The 15,690-nt window shown below is 41.7% G+C and overlaps 2 protein-coding genes across 5 annotated transcripts in view; one reads left to right on the top strand and one right to left on the bottom strand.

The window, feature by feature from the left end:
- Window positions 1-2,736: 2,736 nt before the first annotated feature.
- Window positions 2,737-13,126, bottom strand: LOC132385111 (trichohyalin-like). Of its 3 annotated transcripts, XM_059956865.1 has the most exons (3): window positions 13,116-13,126; window positions 10,077-10,167; window positions 2,737-8,161 (listed from the first exon to the last, which is right to left on the bottom strand). In XM_059956865.1, exon 3 carries the CDS (start codon window positions 5,515-5,517, stop codon window positions 4,210-4,212), a length of 1,308 nt encoding a protein of 435 aa, XP_059812848.1. In that variant the 5' UTR covers window positions 5,518-8,161; window positions 10,077-10,167; window positions 13,116-13,126; the 3' UTR covers window positions 2,737-4,209. The 3 variants fall into 2 exon arrangements, with proteins under 3 accessions (XP_059812848.1, XP_059812847.1, XP_059812849.1); XM_059956864.1 differs by having other exon boundaries at window positions 2,737-12,138.
- The window catches only part of gkup (glucuronokinase with putative uridyl pyrophosphorylase), an 88,699-nt gene continuing 85,948 nt past the window's right edge, over window positions 12,940-15,690 (top strand). The window contains exon 1 of one of the 2 annotated variants that reach the window (XM_059956861.1): window positions 12,940-13,319. In XM_059956861.1, the coding sequence (XP_059812844.1) occupies window positions 13,263-13,319 (57 nt within the window). In that variant the 5' untranslated portion in view covers window positions 12,940-13,262. The remainder of the gene's footprint in view (window positions 13,320-15,690) is intronic. The other variant, XM_059956860.1, reaches the window with a different exon arrangement.

Here is a 15,690-nt window from a genome sequence, read left to right as displayed (position 1 = left end):
CATTGAAGCTTTGCACACTACCTCACTTTTTAAAAATATACAGTATTCATGTTATTGCACGTCCTTTAAAATCTATTCAATATTTACTATTATGTTTAATTTATTTTTTTCTCTCACTGCTAGATTATCTATTGCATTGAACTGCTGCTGCTAAGTTAACAAGTTTCACATCAGATGCCAGTAATAATAAACCTGATTCTAATTTAATGTAGCATTCTAGTAAATACTCTTTAAAAAAACGGTCCATAATATTAAATAGAGAATTAGAATGTCTATTGCCATGAGAGATAATTTAATGCTAAGAATTATAGTGGGGTAGCAATTATGGGTCAGTATGGTAGTGTAGCAGTTAGTGCATCACGTTATAGCACCAGCAATCACTGATTAGGTTTCAGATCCCACTGCTGTCCATAAGGAGTTGGTATGTTCTCCCCATGAGCACATGGGTTTCCTCCCAAATCGCAAAGCTAGTTAAGGTTAGTGAGTTGTAGGCATGCTATGTTCATGCCAGAGGTGCATCAGAATTATACAAATATAATCGCAAGAAAAGCACGACAGTACCTCTACTTCCTCAGGAGTTTGCAGAGGTTTGGTATGTCATTAAAACTTTGGCAAAATTTGACAGATGTGTGGTGAAAAGTGTATTGGCTGGCTGCATTACAGCCTGGTATGAGAACACCAATGGCATTGAGCAGAAAATCCTACAAAAGGTAGTGGATTCGGCCCAGTTCATCACGGGTAAAGCCCTCCCAACCATTGAGCACATCTACATGAAATGCTGCCACAGAAAAGCAGTATCCATCATCAAAGATCCTCACCACCCATGCCATGCTCTCTTCTCACTGCTGCCATCAGGTAGAAGGTACAGATGCCTCAGGACTCACACCACCAGGTTCAAGAACAATTACTACTCCTCAACCATCAGGCTCTTGAACAAAAGGGGGATAACTACACGCATTCTACTTCTGGTGTTCCCACAACCAATGGTCTCACTTTAAGGACTCTTTATCTTGCCATTTCATTTCCTCGTTATTTATTGCTATTTATTTACATTTGCATTTGCACAGTTTGTAGTCTTCTGCATTCTGATTAATCTTTCATTAATCCTGTTATAGCTACTATTCTATAGATTTGCTATAGATCTATAGAGTATGCCTACAAGAAAAAGAATCTCAGGTTTGTATAATATATATGTACTTCGATATCAAAATTGACTTTGAACTTTAAACTACCCAGCACAGTCTTTGCTAATTTGATTTGATGCAAATAGTGCATTTCACTGTATGTTTCAATGTTTTGATGTACATGTGACAAATAATGCTAATTTTTATAGTGTCTGTAACTCTGGGGGTTACTGTAACCCCAAAATAAGGTCAGTAATCTACAGAATTCCTGTAAACACAGGTATAACTGCCACTCCTGAAACCCAGTATGTAACCCCAGGGATCAGAGTGATTATAACCCTGTGACTCCTGTAATTAAAGGGTCTATTATTTTGAAATTCAGTGCATTTAGAGGGTCTGTTATTTTAGGTAATTACTGTAAACTCAAGAATTAGGGTCATCCTGGAAAAGTTAATATTAGTAATAGCTCTGAACCAAATGATGGAGAAAAGTGCAAACTACAAGTCATAAATGGTTCTCCAGGCAAAAAGAAGGGGTTCAGGTAATTGAACCAGGAGAGAGGGGGGCATTTTGTCTACTCTAATCTCATAAAGAATTTATAAATTTGGACTAAAACGTGTGGCATTCTGCATATCAATTCATGTAGCCAGATGCCTCTAGCTGTGTGTCAAACTGAGCCCCCACAAGGGATTGTATTGTTTACTCTGTAGACCTCAGACTTTAGGTACAGCACTCAGTCATGTCATCTGCAGAAATTCCCTGAAGACTCAATAATATTTGGGTGTATAAATGAAGGATAGGAGGATGAATACAGGGCCCTGGTGGAGAACTTTGTCAAATGGTGCAAGCTGAATCATTTGCAGCTCAACATCAGTAAGACAAAAGAGATGGTGATGGACTTTAGAAAGACTAAGCCTGCACTGCTCCCTGTTACTATTGATGGCACAGATGTAGATGTGGTGAGGACCTACAAGTATTTGGGGGTACACCTGGACGAAAGACATGAGTGGAGCACCACCACAAAAACTGTGTACAAGAAGGACCATGGTCACCTGTACTTCCTGAGAAGACTGAGGTTTTTTGGAATATGCAGGCCTCTTCTTCACCTGTTCTATCAGTCTTTTGTTGCTAGTACAATCTACTATGTAGTAGTGTGCTGGGGGAAAGGCATCAACAAGGGTGGTGCCAATAGGCTTAATAAACTGATTAGAAAGGCTGGCTCTGATATAGGAGTCAAACTGGACACACTGGAGACTGTGGTAGAACAAAGGACCCTACGGAAAATCCTGGCAATTCTGGACGATGTTTCTCCCCGTCTGCATGTCACATGCTGCCTAGGCTGAACAAAGGAACACTTTTAGTGATAGACTAAGACAACTGCACTGCTTGAAAGAGGGCTATATGAGGTCACTCTTGCCCTCGGTCATTAAGCTCTATAATTAGTCGGCCTATAGCCGAGGAAGTGATGACCCCCCCCACCTCCTGTTAGACTGTTTGAGGCAACTTATTTTTTATTATTTCTTACTTCTCTTTTAATATTTGTATATCTGTGCACTTGTAATGCTACTGTGACACCGTAATTTCATTTGGGATTGTTACGTACCCCGTAACTGGGTCACTTACCAGCAAAGATAGAGAGGTCCGTTGAAGTCTGATGGTACTATTTTTAACAGTATTTATTGATAAAAATACACAAAAATAATATCAATGCAAACATACAGATAATATATGTCATCAATACTAAATCTAAAAGCGCCGGTATAATAATAATCAATAAGAAATAGCTCTATCGTTGTCTAGGGGATAATGTATTGTCCAATGGAAATATAAAAGTCACTCAAGTTCATTCAAGCTGCAGCTTTTTGGTTGGAGAGAAAGATGGATGTTTAACTTGCCCATTCCTTTTATGATGTCAATCCTTCAAGAGTCGTTGGGGGACTGATTTCCCCTTTGTTGTTAGCTAAAGCCATGCTTCCGTGGTAAAGGCCCACCAATTCCGTGGCAAATGGAAAAGGACGCATGTGGGCTTTTCCACCGGCTTTCGCTATTACGCTGTTACAGGAACTCTAGCATTTCTTCGGGTGCGTCTGAAGGGGCTGTTCCCCAGACCCTCTTTTATCCTGACTCACAGGGTCTCAGTTGTCAATCAGGTTGGGATGATGCAATCCCTCCACCAACCCCCTCTGTTCATTGCCTGTGGGCTTCGATGAATCGTACAGTACTCAATACACAATTCCGTCTCCAAGTGATAATGGCCGTTAACCGTGGTTTTGTCTCTCGGAGGCCCAGGACACATTCCAAACATTGAGGAATCTGCGTGTCTCTCTCTCATTTCCTGGGTCTCCTGACCCGAATCAATAGCGATCCTGCGATTCTCAAAAAGGAGGGGACCACGAGCGTAACACCCCCTTTCTTCAACGCGTTTTTTACCATCGGAAAAAAACGAAGTAATACAGAGTCTTACATGATTTTAGAATCTAACACAATACCAAAGTTTTTTTTCTACAGAGTAATACAATTATACATTCAATTCAGTATCTAGATGGTTACCGATTGCATTGTCACTTCCTTTAATACCTGAACATCTTGTACCTTACTAAAGCATCAGACTCCAATTTAGTAACCAACTATTTGTAGGTCTTATTTTTCTTTAGCAAACAAAAACTAAAGAGTTATGATCTTAGCTTACGGGTATACTACAAAAGTTCATGCAAATACTAATCTTTATGTTGCTTTCAAACTTAACAGGCAGGCTTCCACGGGGTTGTCTTTATTATTCACATGCTTTGTTGAAATCCCGTAAAACTAGCTTTTGCTATTTAAAAATGGTGTCCCCATTAACCCTCGCCTCTTTTCCGGTTAATTCCCATGTGGGGAGCTTGGGCACCCTGGCGAAATAGGCTTTCGTCCACTCCTTCCATAGGAGTTATTTTATCAACAATGTGTCCTAAACTTAGACCAACATCTGAATTTCCACCCAATTCTTTAATTTTATGCAAGTTGCTAGTTTTCTCTTCAGGACCCTTCAGGCTATTAGTTTTCAGTTCGAACTCTTTGTTCAAACAGCATTTCAAGTTCTGCCTTTTCACACCACACTCTGGAATAACAATAGCATGTGGGGCCCCGTTACCTTCCAACTCAACCCGTAATTATTCGCAGGCTTTGTGGTACCACACCATTGTCTCTGTAGCCTGGTTGCTGCCTTTGATATCAATCCAGCCTTTAAATTTTCTTCATTCAATTTGGGAACTACATATTTCCCTTTTCCTTCAATAATAATATTCATCTCCCTACTTTTGATCTCCCCACTAACTTTTAACACACCTTCGAGCACAAACACCTGGGAACTCTCACTTCCCACTATTACCAAGGTTAACCCTTTCTTCACTGAACCAAGTCTATCTGACCCACAAGGACTGCATTCCTTTTCAACTGAATCAAATACCTCAGACTTTTTCTGAGCTCCATTACTAGGTTCAGTACCATGTGCATCCACATCTTGGACACACTCAAACAGGACATTTGCCTCTTCTAGGCTTTCAATACCCGTACCCGGTCCAAATTCTAAATTCCCCTGATTCTCCCAGCTACTTTCTGGGCAACTCCCTTTCGGAGTAAACTCAACCCCGCGGGCTGAAACCTCATCTGCCAACCCAGCAGACTTCTTCAAGGTAATGGCATCCTTTTCATCTAGGACTGCCCACATTTCATTATCGGGAACACCTTTAGAATTTTCAACTTCTTCAAACAGTTCTGCCAAACAAGACAGATCATCCATGTCCAACTCTGGACGTTTTAACAGCTCTATCTGTTTCTCATCTTTATTTCGTGCCTCTAGAACTTTTCTCCTCGCTAAGGGCAGGTCTACCCCCTCTCCCTTACTCTCTTTCACTTTCCTATTCTCCGTTTTCCCACCCTCTTGATACAGGGTCGGTAAAAACGTCTCGGCCAAATCGATACTGGCCTGATTTAAACCGCTCTCTGTCTCAGCTGCCTTTCTCGACATGCTGTGAGTGATTGCGCATGCGGGATAGATCTTGGAATCTAGGGGAGGAGCCTCAACATTCACCGGCTGTCTCGTCAGCGTCATTGCTGCCCAAACCTTACCACCGGCTAAATCATTACCCAGAAGGACGTCCGCGTCAGTTCTCGGGAATTCTGATCGCACCCCCATTTCAACTGGTCCAGATACCAACTCACAATCCATAATGATCCTATGCAAGGGCACCATTTCTGTCCCTTTTCCTATTCCTTTCACAGCTACCATTCTCGTCTTGCGACCAAAATCTAGTACCTTACTACTGATCAATGTTAGTTCAGCCCCCGTGTCTCTCCAGATCCGTACTGGAACTGGTGTGTCTCCCTCCCTCACAGACACGGTTCCATTTGACATACAGGTCTCAGACCCTTCTTGTACTCTGTCTACCCGGGGCTCTCTTGTCGATTTACTGATTATTACGGCACATCCGATAGGGACCGCGGCTTTCCCTTTTCCTGTCTCCTTCCTCGGAGCAAAGCACCTAGATGCAATATGTCCCGCCTTTCCACAATTAAAACAGGTCAAGCCCAGAAATCTCTAGCCGTCTTGCCTCTCCCCTGCAATCTTACCACTAGCTCCCGGTGGGACCTCTGCCTCAGCCAGGGGGCTTTCTCTATCGTTCCCATGGTCTCTCTGGGAACTTTTATTCGAGGAAAACTTTGTCTTGTGGGTTAGGGTATATTCATCTGCGAACCTAGCAAATTCTGAGATGGACTTATTCGGCTTCTCATTCAAATACATCCGGATATCCTCCAAAACACAACCTTTAAATTCCTCAATCAGAATTAACTCCCTGAGATGCCAATAATCCTCTTCCACTGTTTCTGCTGTGCACCAATGGTCCAAGAGCACCCCCTTTTCATAGGCAAACTCGGTATACATCTGATTCCACCCTTTCTTTAAATTTCTGAACTTTTGTCTATATGCTTCAGGTACTAACTCATAACTCCGGAGAATGGCCGCCTTTACTTTGTCATAACTCTCCTCCTCTCCCTCCTCCATGGACAATGCCGTATATACTCGTTGTGCCTTCCCTTTTAACACACTTTGTAACAGCGCCACCCACTGCTCTTTGGGCCACTTCTGATTCACTGCCACCTTTTCAAAAAGCAAGAAATAACTATCAACATCCATCTCTTCGAACGGAGGTACTAACCTCAACTCCCGACTAACATTAAACCGCTCCTCTCGGTCTGACCCTTGATCTCTTTGCCCTAACCTTAACTTCTCCATCTCCAAGTCGTGTTTCCTCTGTTTCTCTGCCTCTCTCTCCTTTTTGGCTCTCTCTTTCTCTTTCTCAGCTGCTTCCAGCTGTTTTAACTGAATTTCATGCTCTCTTTGTTTCTCAGCCCTGTCCTGTTCTTTTTTCACCTCTAACCCCTTTAGCTGGAGCTCATGCTCCTGTTTCACCTCTAACTCCTTTAGGTGGAGCGCATGCTCCCTTTCTCTCTCGGCCCTTTCTTTCTCTCTCTCGGCTCTTTCTTTCTCTTTCTCGGCTGCTTCCAGCTGCTTTAACTCAATTACATGTTCCAACCTTAATTTCTCCAACTCTAACTGAGCCATCCCACTAGCTGGTACCTTTTCAGGGATATTTTCCAATACCTCAGCTGCAAACACATTCTTCCCAATATAATACTGAGTTATTGCCCTTCGCACCTCCCGCTTTTTCATGGACAACCTCACCTCTGCGAGGTTTAGCCCTTTTGCCAGATTTATCAAGTCCGATTTGGTGGCCGCCTCTAGTGCCTCTAGAGTCAGGTTTTCTATAAATTCATCCACGTCCATCTTTGCTGGTTTCCCGTCTGGCCACCCGCATAACCAGATCCAAATTTAGACTTACAAGCCCAAGACTGGTCTCCCAATTTGGTGTCAAATCTCGAGACGAGAACCCCAATTGTTACGTACCCCGTAACTGGGTCACTTACCAGCACAGATAGAGAGGTCCGTTGAAGTCTGATGGTACCATTTTTAACATTATTTATTGATAAAAATACACAAAAATAATATCAATGCAAACATACAGATAATATACGTCGTCAATACTAAATCTAAAAGCGCCGGTATAATAATAATCAATAAGAAATAGCTCAATCGTTGTCTAGGGGATAATGTATTGTCCGATGGAAATATAAAAGTCACTCAAGTTCATTCAAGCTGCAGCTTTTTGGTTGGAGAGAAAGATGGATGTTTAACTTGCCCAGTCCTTTTATGATGTCAATCCTTCGAGAGTCGTTGGGGGACTGATTTCCCCTTTGTTGTTAGCTAAAGCCATGCTTCCGTGGTAAAGGCCCACCAATCCCGAGGCAAATGGAAAAGGACACGTGTGGGCTTTTCCACCGGCTTTCGCTATTACGCTGTTACAGGAGTTCTAGCATTTCTTCTGGTGCGTCTGAAGGGGCTGTTCCCCAGACCCTCTTTTATCCTGACTCACAGGGTCTCAGGTGTCAATCAGGTTGGGATGATGCAATCCCTCCACCAATCCCCTCTGTTCATTGCCTGGGGCTTCAATGAATTGTACAGTATTCGATACACAATTCCGTCTCCAAGAGATAATGGCAGTTAACCATGGCTTTGTCTCTCGGAGGCCCAGGACACATTCCAAACATTGAGGAATCTGTGTGTCTCTCTCTCATTTTCTGGGCCTCCTGACCCGAATCAATAGCGATCCTGCGATTCTCAAAAAGGAGGGGGTCATGGATGTAACAGGATCAATAAAGTATCTCTATCTATCTGGAACAGGTGCTGCATCACTGCTGCATTGACAACTGGGAAGATACTCCCTTTATCGTAGCCACAGACCAGCTGTAGAAAAGGTTATCATGGAGGTAAGGGCAAGTATAGGAAGCAGGGAAACTGCAATCTCTACTGTGTCTGGCCACTTCCACATCCAATTCACTGAACAAGTCCTGTGCTGCAAAAGTGTTCCCACACAGTGACTGATTAATCTGGCATTCTTCACAGTATCTCACACTGAGATGTACTGTATATTATAGGAAAGCTGTAATGATTGAGCAAACATGTGAATTCAATGGTAAAAATGTTCTGACAGAGGCTGTGAATGACATTGAGGCCCTTTGGTTTTGGTTCTTTGCCATATTTGTGTGGGGTTTAGTCTTTATTTTCTTATGGTTAGCAAGTGAACATTATAGGTTCCACTTCAATGTACCAACTTAGATTTTTAATTGTGAAAAGGTCCACTATGCATGGGATGACATTATTAGGAGGCAAAATGTCAGTCATTCTAAGGGGAACTGTGCATGAAAGTTCCCAACACAGTAAGCAGTGTGTAAACTGTGAAAACCTCTTTCATGCACACTTTTATTTGAAAAATATCTGCAATTGGGATTGGATTCAATTTTGAAGCAAACGTGGATGAAGTATTGTAGGACAGATTAGAGAGTGTAGTGAAAGTTGCTTACAGCAATCTTCAAATTGAAGATATATAGTATTTTAACTTAGAGTGTGTGACATGTTTGTCAATGCTTAAGTATTCCTGCACTATGCCAATGAGTGGAAATGAAATATACGAGGTTACAAGTTCTACAAATAAGGAAGAAGGTAGAAAGGAAGCTGAGAGTTGGGTAGTTAAGGATGAAATCACATAGATGATGAAGATGGATAAAATGAGAGATTAGCTTGACTTGTCACATGTACATCAAAATATACAGTGAAATATGTCATTTGCATCAAATCAAATCAATGAGGAGTATGGGGGCAGCCTACAAGTGTCACCATACTTCTGGTGCCAACATAGGATACCCACAACATACTAACCCTCACCGTACATTGTTGGAATGTAGGAGGAAACTGGAGCATCCAGAAACCCACACAGCCACAGGAAGAATGCACAAAGTCCGTACAGACAGCGGTGATAATTGAACCCCAATCGGTGACCACTGCCACTAACCACCACATTACCATGCCACCCCAAAGACTTAGTTCCATACTAAGAGTTGAACCCAGGCTGCCTGGGTGAAAACCAGAAAATCCTAACCACTAGACCATATGGGGAAAAGATTTCAAAAGTAGGATAACAAAATAGACAGTGATTTTAGATTGTGGTAGAAATAGTGTTGACGTCATTTGGCAGAAGCTGAGAGTTAGCACATTGCATTAATGCATAATGAATTGTTTTAATGCAGATACCAAATGCAGAATAGTTTAAATGTGATACTTAATGCTTCTGCCTGAAATGTAGCAATTGCGATTCAGAAGTATTTGGGGAATCAACATACTGAGAACATTAAAAATTCAGGGTTAGGCATAGAAGAAAATATAAAACAAATAAACGGTCCTTTTTATATCTAAATAAATGGTCTGCAAAGCAACATATGTTATAATTTTATGAGCCTTTGCTTAGATGGTGCATCAACAATGTTGAGAGGAGATTAATACACTTAGATTGGATGAGCATTGGAGACAATGCAACACAAATTTGCCCAAGTTACACCTGTTACGTACTTTGCTTCATGGAAAATTGGCTATCCCTCACCATTTTGGCTTTACCATTCACTGTAAAGGTAGGATAGATGAGGCAGAGGAAATGGAGTATGCTTTATAATTAACTCATCATAGTGCACAGATGTAGTGGTTCTGTCTCAGTCCTGCTCACCCAACCTGGAACATCTAGCAGTCAAATATCATTCTTTTTACACGCTGAGGGAGTTTTTCACCATCATCTTGGCTGTGGTGTACATTCCACCTCAGACCAGCGTCAGACGGGCACTGGAGGAGCTATACTCTGTTATCAGCAGGCACAATAAAGTGTAGCCTGATGCCTTCCTTATCATTGTGGGGGCTTTCAACCAAGTTAACTTGAAGAAATATCTGAATAACTACACCAACATATCACCTGTGAAACCAGAGGAGTCAACACACCTGACCACTGTTATACTACCATCAAGAACACTTACCGTGCCACCCCATGCCCACACTTAGGAAATTTTGATCATCTGGCCGTACTTCTAGTCCCAGCATATGGGCAGAGACTATGGACAGCAGCACCTGTGAGGACCAAGAAGGTATGGACATGTGAACCGGAGGAGCACTTACAGGATTGCTTTGAGTTGGTGGACCGGGCAATATTCAAATCTGAATGAATATGCCACAGTTGTCATTAACTTCATCAAGACCTGTGTATATGAATATGTGCCTTAGAGAACATATTGGACATATCCCAACCAAAAACTGTGGATGAACCAGGAACCAGGAGCCAGGAGATTCATAGTCTGCTGAGGGCTAGATCTGTGAAATTCAAGACCAGAGATCCAGAACTATACAAGAAACCCAGGTATGACCTATGGAAAGCTATCTTAAGAGTGAAAAAAACAATTCTGACTGAGGTTAGAGATGGAATAGGATGCATGTCAGCTCTGTCAGGGTTTGCAGACCATTTATTCCTACAAACCAAAACCTATCATCATGAATGACAGTGATGTTTCACTCCCAGATGAGTTCAAAACCTTTTATGCATGCTTTGAATAGGAGAATAAAACTACATCTGTGTGAATCCCTACAGCATCTGCCTGTGATCTCTGTCTCAGAGGCCGGCATCAGAACAACTTTCAAGAGGGAGAACCCTCATAAGGTGCCAGGCTGGTGTACCTAGTGAGGCTCTGAAAACCTGTGCCAACCAATTTTTGGAAATGTTTAAGGGCATCTTTAATCTGACACTGCTGCAGTTGAAGGTTCCCATCTGCTTCAAAAGTGTGACAATCATAAGAGTAGAGTGAGCTGCCTCAACGACTCTCACCCAGTGACATTCACATCTGCTGTGATGAGGTGCCTTGAGAGGTTGGTCATGGCCAGAACCAACTCCTGCCTAAGAAAGGACCTGGACCTGCTGCAATTTGCTTATCAGCACAATAAGTCTACAGCAGATGCAATCTCTCTGGCTCTCCACTTAGCCTTGGATCATCCAGACAATAGTAATACTTAAATCAGGGTGCTTTTTATTGATTACAGCTCAGTGTTCAACACAATTGTCCCCTCAGTTCTAATCGACAAGCTCCAAAACCTGGGTCTCTGTACCTCCCTCTGCAATTAATTGTGGACTTCAGAAAGGGGAAGCTGAGGGAACACACACCAGTCCTCATTGAGGGATCAGCATTGGAAAGGGTGAACAGTTTTAAATTCATGGGTGTCAACATCTCTGAGGATTTATCCTTGGCCTAACATATTGTTGCAATTACAAAGAAGGCATATCAGCCACCATGTTTCATTAGGAGTTTTAGGGGAATTGATATGTCACTGTAAACACTCGCAACTTTCTTCAGATGTACTGGTTGCATCACCATCTGGTAATGGAGGGGCCATTGCACAGGATTGGAAAAAGCTACAGAAAGTTGTAAACTCAGCCAACTCCATCATGGGCACCAGCCTCATCAACATCCAGGACACCTTCAAATAGGCAATGCCTCAAAAAAGTGGATCCATCATTAAGGACCCCGGTAACCCAGGGCATGCCCTCTTCTCATTGCTACCACCATGGAGGGGGTACAGGGGCCTGAAGACACACACTCAACATTTCAGGAATAGTTTCTTCCCCTCCAGCATCAGATTTCTGAATGGACATTGAATCACTGTCATTTATAATGATAGGTTTTGCTTTGTAGGAATAAATGGTCTGCAATACTTCCTCAGTATTTCCCTCTCTTTCTGCACAAATTATTTATTATATATATTTCTTATTGTAATTTATTACTTTTATTACCATGCATTGCATTGTACTGCTGCCGCACAATAAATTTCATGACATATGCAGGTGATATTAAATCCTGATTCTGATTCTAATTCACAGATCTAAAATAAAGTCATAATCATGGAAGTAGGCCATCTCATCCATGCGGACCTATGGGTACCCATCCATCTTGATTCCATCTTCCAGCACTTGGCCTGCAGCTTTGATCAACAGAATATTTGGAGACTTTTGCTGATGTCTATTTGTGTTTCCTCTTCAATCCAGGTGTTAGTTAGCTAGTAATTAAATACAGTCTCCATCAGAATTACTGATTGTATTTCTGGCACGGCAGATTCATGTCTATTAAGTCAAGTCCAGTGTGGAAGTTCTCAACAATTCCTACAAAAGAACTTTCAAATAAAGAGTTCAGCAATAGAGTGTAGAACACAGTGGTGGACTATGTTGTACATATTTGAGAGACTAAATAACACATCTGGATAAGAAGTAATGTATGTGTAACAAGCAATGTACTCAAATAGCAGTGAAAGGGAAATCTTGGTAAACTGCATGTATACAAACAAATTAATAAGGCTTTCTGGTCCGTGGAACGCAGAGAGGTATTTGATATTGTTTGGAGCAATTGATCAAAGAGCTAATCAGTAAGCTGGAGAGGACAGGATCAGAACAAACAATGAAAGTCAACAGTTGCAAAGGAAAAGAGCACCAACTTCAGGTTATGGCTAGGAGGGCATGTGGAGTGCTTCCAAGCTCATGGTCTTCAGAGTTGTGGAAATAAAAAAAACATTGTTAAAGGGCTCCGTGGAGTTAGTTTCCTCAGAGCTCCTTGTTTCTACTTTCAACATGGGCAAAAGCTGTAAAAGAGTTCCACATGAGTTAAATTTAGTGGGTAGGAGTAGATCCTAGCAGCCGATCATGCCGTATATAATAATATAAACACATAAATGCTGGAAATACTCAGCAGGTCAGGCCACAAAGTGGGAAAAGAAACAGCCAATGTTTCAGCTTCGAGCTCTGGTTCTGTTCCCACAGATGCTGCTTAACCTGAAATTTCCTGAATTTTCCGAGTTTTTAAAATTTTAAACTTAAAGCATTTGTAGTTTTCTTAAAATCATTATTATAAAATTTAGCATTTCTTCCGTTCAGGAAAGAGGTAGAGTTGAAACTCTATTGCCCCGACCTATGGAGACACATAATGCAAACCCATACACTATAACGAGAAAGCAATAGTACCATTACTTTTTCCTGATCCTACCTTGGCCCCGCCTGTATGCTGTGATGTAAGGACGCAATGCAATGAAAGGCGGCGATCTAATAGTGTGTGGATTTGTTCAAAAAGCTCGTTGGACGCTGTGGATGATTTCACTGAATCGCCACGTAGCCGGTTGTTGGCGCCGCCGTAATGATCTGCGTACTTCTAGTTGCTGGACATGGGACATTGCTGGAGAGCGAGATCAAGGTGAATAACTCGCTTTATGAACATTGCACTGGTTTTTGAAATTCACTAAAAAAAACCATCTCAAGGTTTCCGGAATAACCCCTCTACTTGTGCTGATCACTTTAGCTCGTTTTTGAGGGCTGTGTTCGAAATAACGGCACGCTGGGCTGGAGCATTTGCTCTTGTCACTCGTCCTGGTCTACACTTCCTCGGCCTTTTGTGTGGCATTTTTATTAACCTGCCATGTTTAGGGTTGGGAAGCCACTTGCCACGTACAGACTTCACCGAGAACATCGACATTTAGGGATTCTGGGATATTTTTTCTAAAAAGAAACCCCCTGTAAAATAATGCGTAACGTTGCTGCGAACGCAGGAAGGTATTACATGGCTGCGCTGATATCATGTGTAGGATTTGTGGCCAAGTCCAAAGTAACAGGGATCTGAGTTTCCGCACCTAGAGATTTCTCAGTAGAATCGCTGCAAAGTAAACAAAACAGTAAATGGTGAAACTTATTCCCTTTGCCCGCACAAAGGTTCTGTGTTGTCGGGTGAAGGTTTAATAGCATCCAGTTTACGGTACAGTTTAGTAGCTTATGTCTTTGGAAAGGCAGTCTGCTTTTGTCCAGCACCTTCCAGGAGCTTAGGGCGTCCGGAAATATTTTCTTGTCAAACGGTACGATTGAAGAGTGGACCGTGTATAGATTAGTCTTTACCAGTGTCCCTATCTCGTCTATTAATGATGTACAAGACTGTTCTAACTTCCGTCTGTAACCAGTAAAAGACCTATAGGACAAAAGAAAAAATCTAGGTAGAAAATTATTTTGACTGGAACTCATTGCAATTAAGGTTCAACTTTTTTGTCCACCTGCACTGCACTTTCACTATAAATTGCATTCTCTTGTTTTTTCCCCTATTTTTTACATACATACATATGTATGGAATAATCTGTTTGGGTGGCTTGCAACAAAAAAAACTTTTCTCTGTATCCTGGTACTTGCGACAATACTAAATAAATAACCAATTGCCAATTCAAAGGGAGCTGAACAGTGGCCTTGGAGGAGGGTGCAGTGATTTGAGGGCTATAGGGAAAGAGTTGAGGATGGAGCAAAAGGTGAGTGTACAATCCCCCAAAAGAGTCATTGTCTATGCCTTGCTTGTGTCTTTAACTCAGATGCTGACTTCAGCCCTGAGGCCTTACTATTTATGATTTCCTTCCTATTTCTCTGCATCTCCATAAGGTAAGATCCATGACTCAGCTTCTGGCACCATTTTCTCTTTTGGAACCATATATTTTTGTAAAATTGGTTCAAATGGGAAAAAATGCTATAATTACCTCATTATTGGAGACATAGAGATACTCCAAGTGCTGGGAAACCAGAATAACATGGACAAAATGCTGGTGGATCACAGCAGGTCAGGCAACTTCTATAGAGAAGAATAAACAGTTGATGTATCAGGCCAAGATCCTTCAGGCTGCCAGTCCTAATAAAAGGTCTCGGCCCAAAATGTTGACTATATATTTCCCTCCATAGATGCTGCCTGACCTGTTGAGTTGTCCAGCATTTTGTGTGTGTGTTCTGTATAACTAGATTGCTATTCCCTATATAACTGATGTGGAAATAGTTATGTAGGAAACCTATGTAAATAATCTTTGGTCTAATTACTAAAATACTCACCGGACAGATAACAAGTGATAACACCCTGGGAAAGGTTTCACTGCTAACGTAATGGTCTTTTTGTAGCAGCAGTGTTTGGGTTATGGTTAGAGATAACGGGTGCTTTGGAATGTGAGCTGTCCAATCAGGGGAGTGGTTTTTGTGTTGTGTGCCTGACACCAGGGTGATCTGGGTCTGCTTGTTCAGTGGGGGATGAAGAGAGAAGTATTAAGTCAATTTTTTTTTAAGTATAAACCATAGTAGTGTTAAATATGGAAATGCTAGAAATACTTGTTACTTTTGCACAAATGGTCCAAAAACTGAAAATTGTCCTAAGATTTCGAATCTGCCCATGTGATGTGATTCACTCTCTCAAGTATTCCTCATTCTCATATAGCAGACTGTCAGGAATTGTTTCACATTACTGCACTGGTTAAAGCGGCAAGTGAGAGTTTTGTTAAGCTCTAAGGATATTAAGATAATAAACTGGACCCACTTTAAGGTCATCCCTGAAGTAGTTATATTTAGAAACATCAGATCCAATATACCATACCATTTAATCCTCAAGATAATTTTGTAACCTCTCAAATTTAGCAGTGTTCAATCCCCCTTGTTCAATCACTTCCCACCTATGTTCGTGACACTTCTCATGCTTCGAATTTTTTCAATGATTTTAAGTTCCCTGGCCCCCACCACCTTATTTTCACCATGGATGTCCAGTCCCTATATACCTCCAT

This window comes from Hypanus sabinus, chromosome X2 (genome assembly GCF_030144855.1).
Source record: "Hypanus sabinus isolate sHypSab1 chromosome X2, sHypSab1.hap1, whole genome shotgun sequence".
In the NCBI taxonomy this organism is placed as follows: Eukaryota; Metazoa; Chordata; class Chondrichthyes; order Myliobatiformes; family Dasyatidae; genus Hypanus; species Hypanus sabinus.
This window is presented reverse-complemented; position numbering and strand designations above follow the sequence as displayed.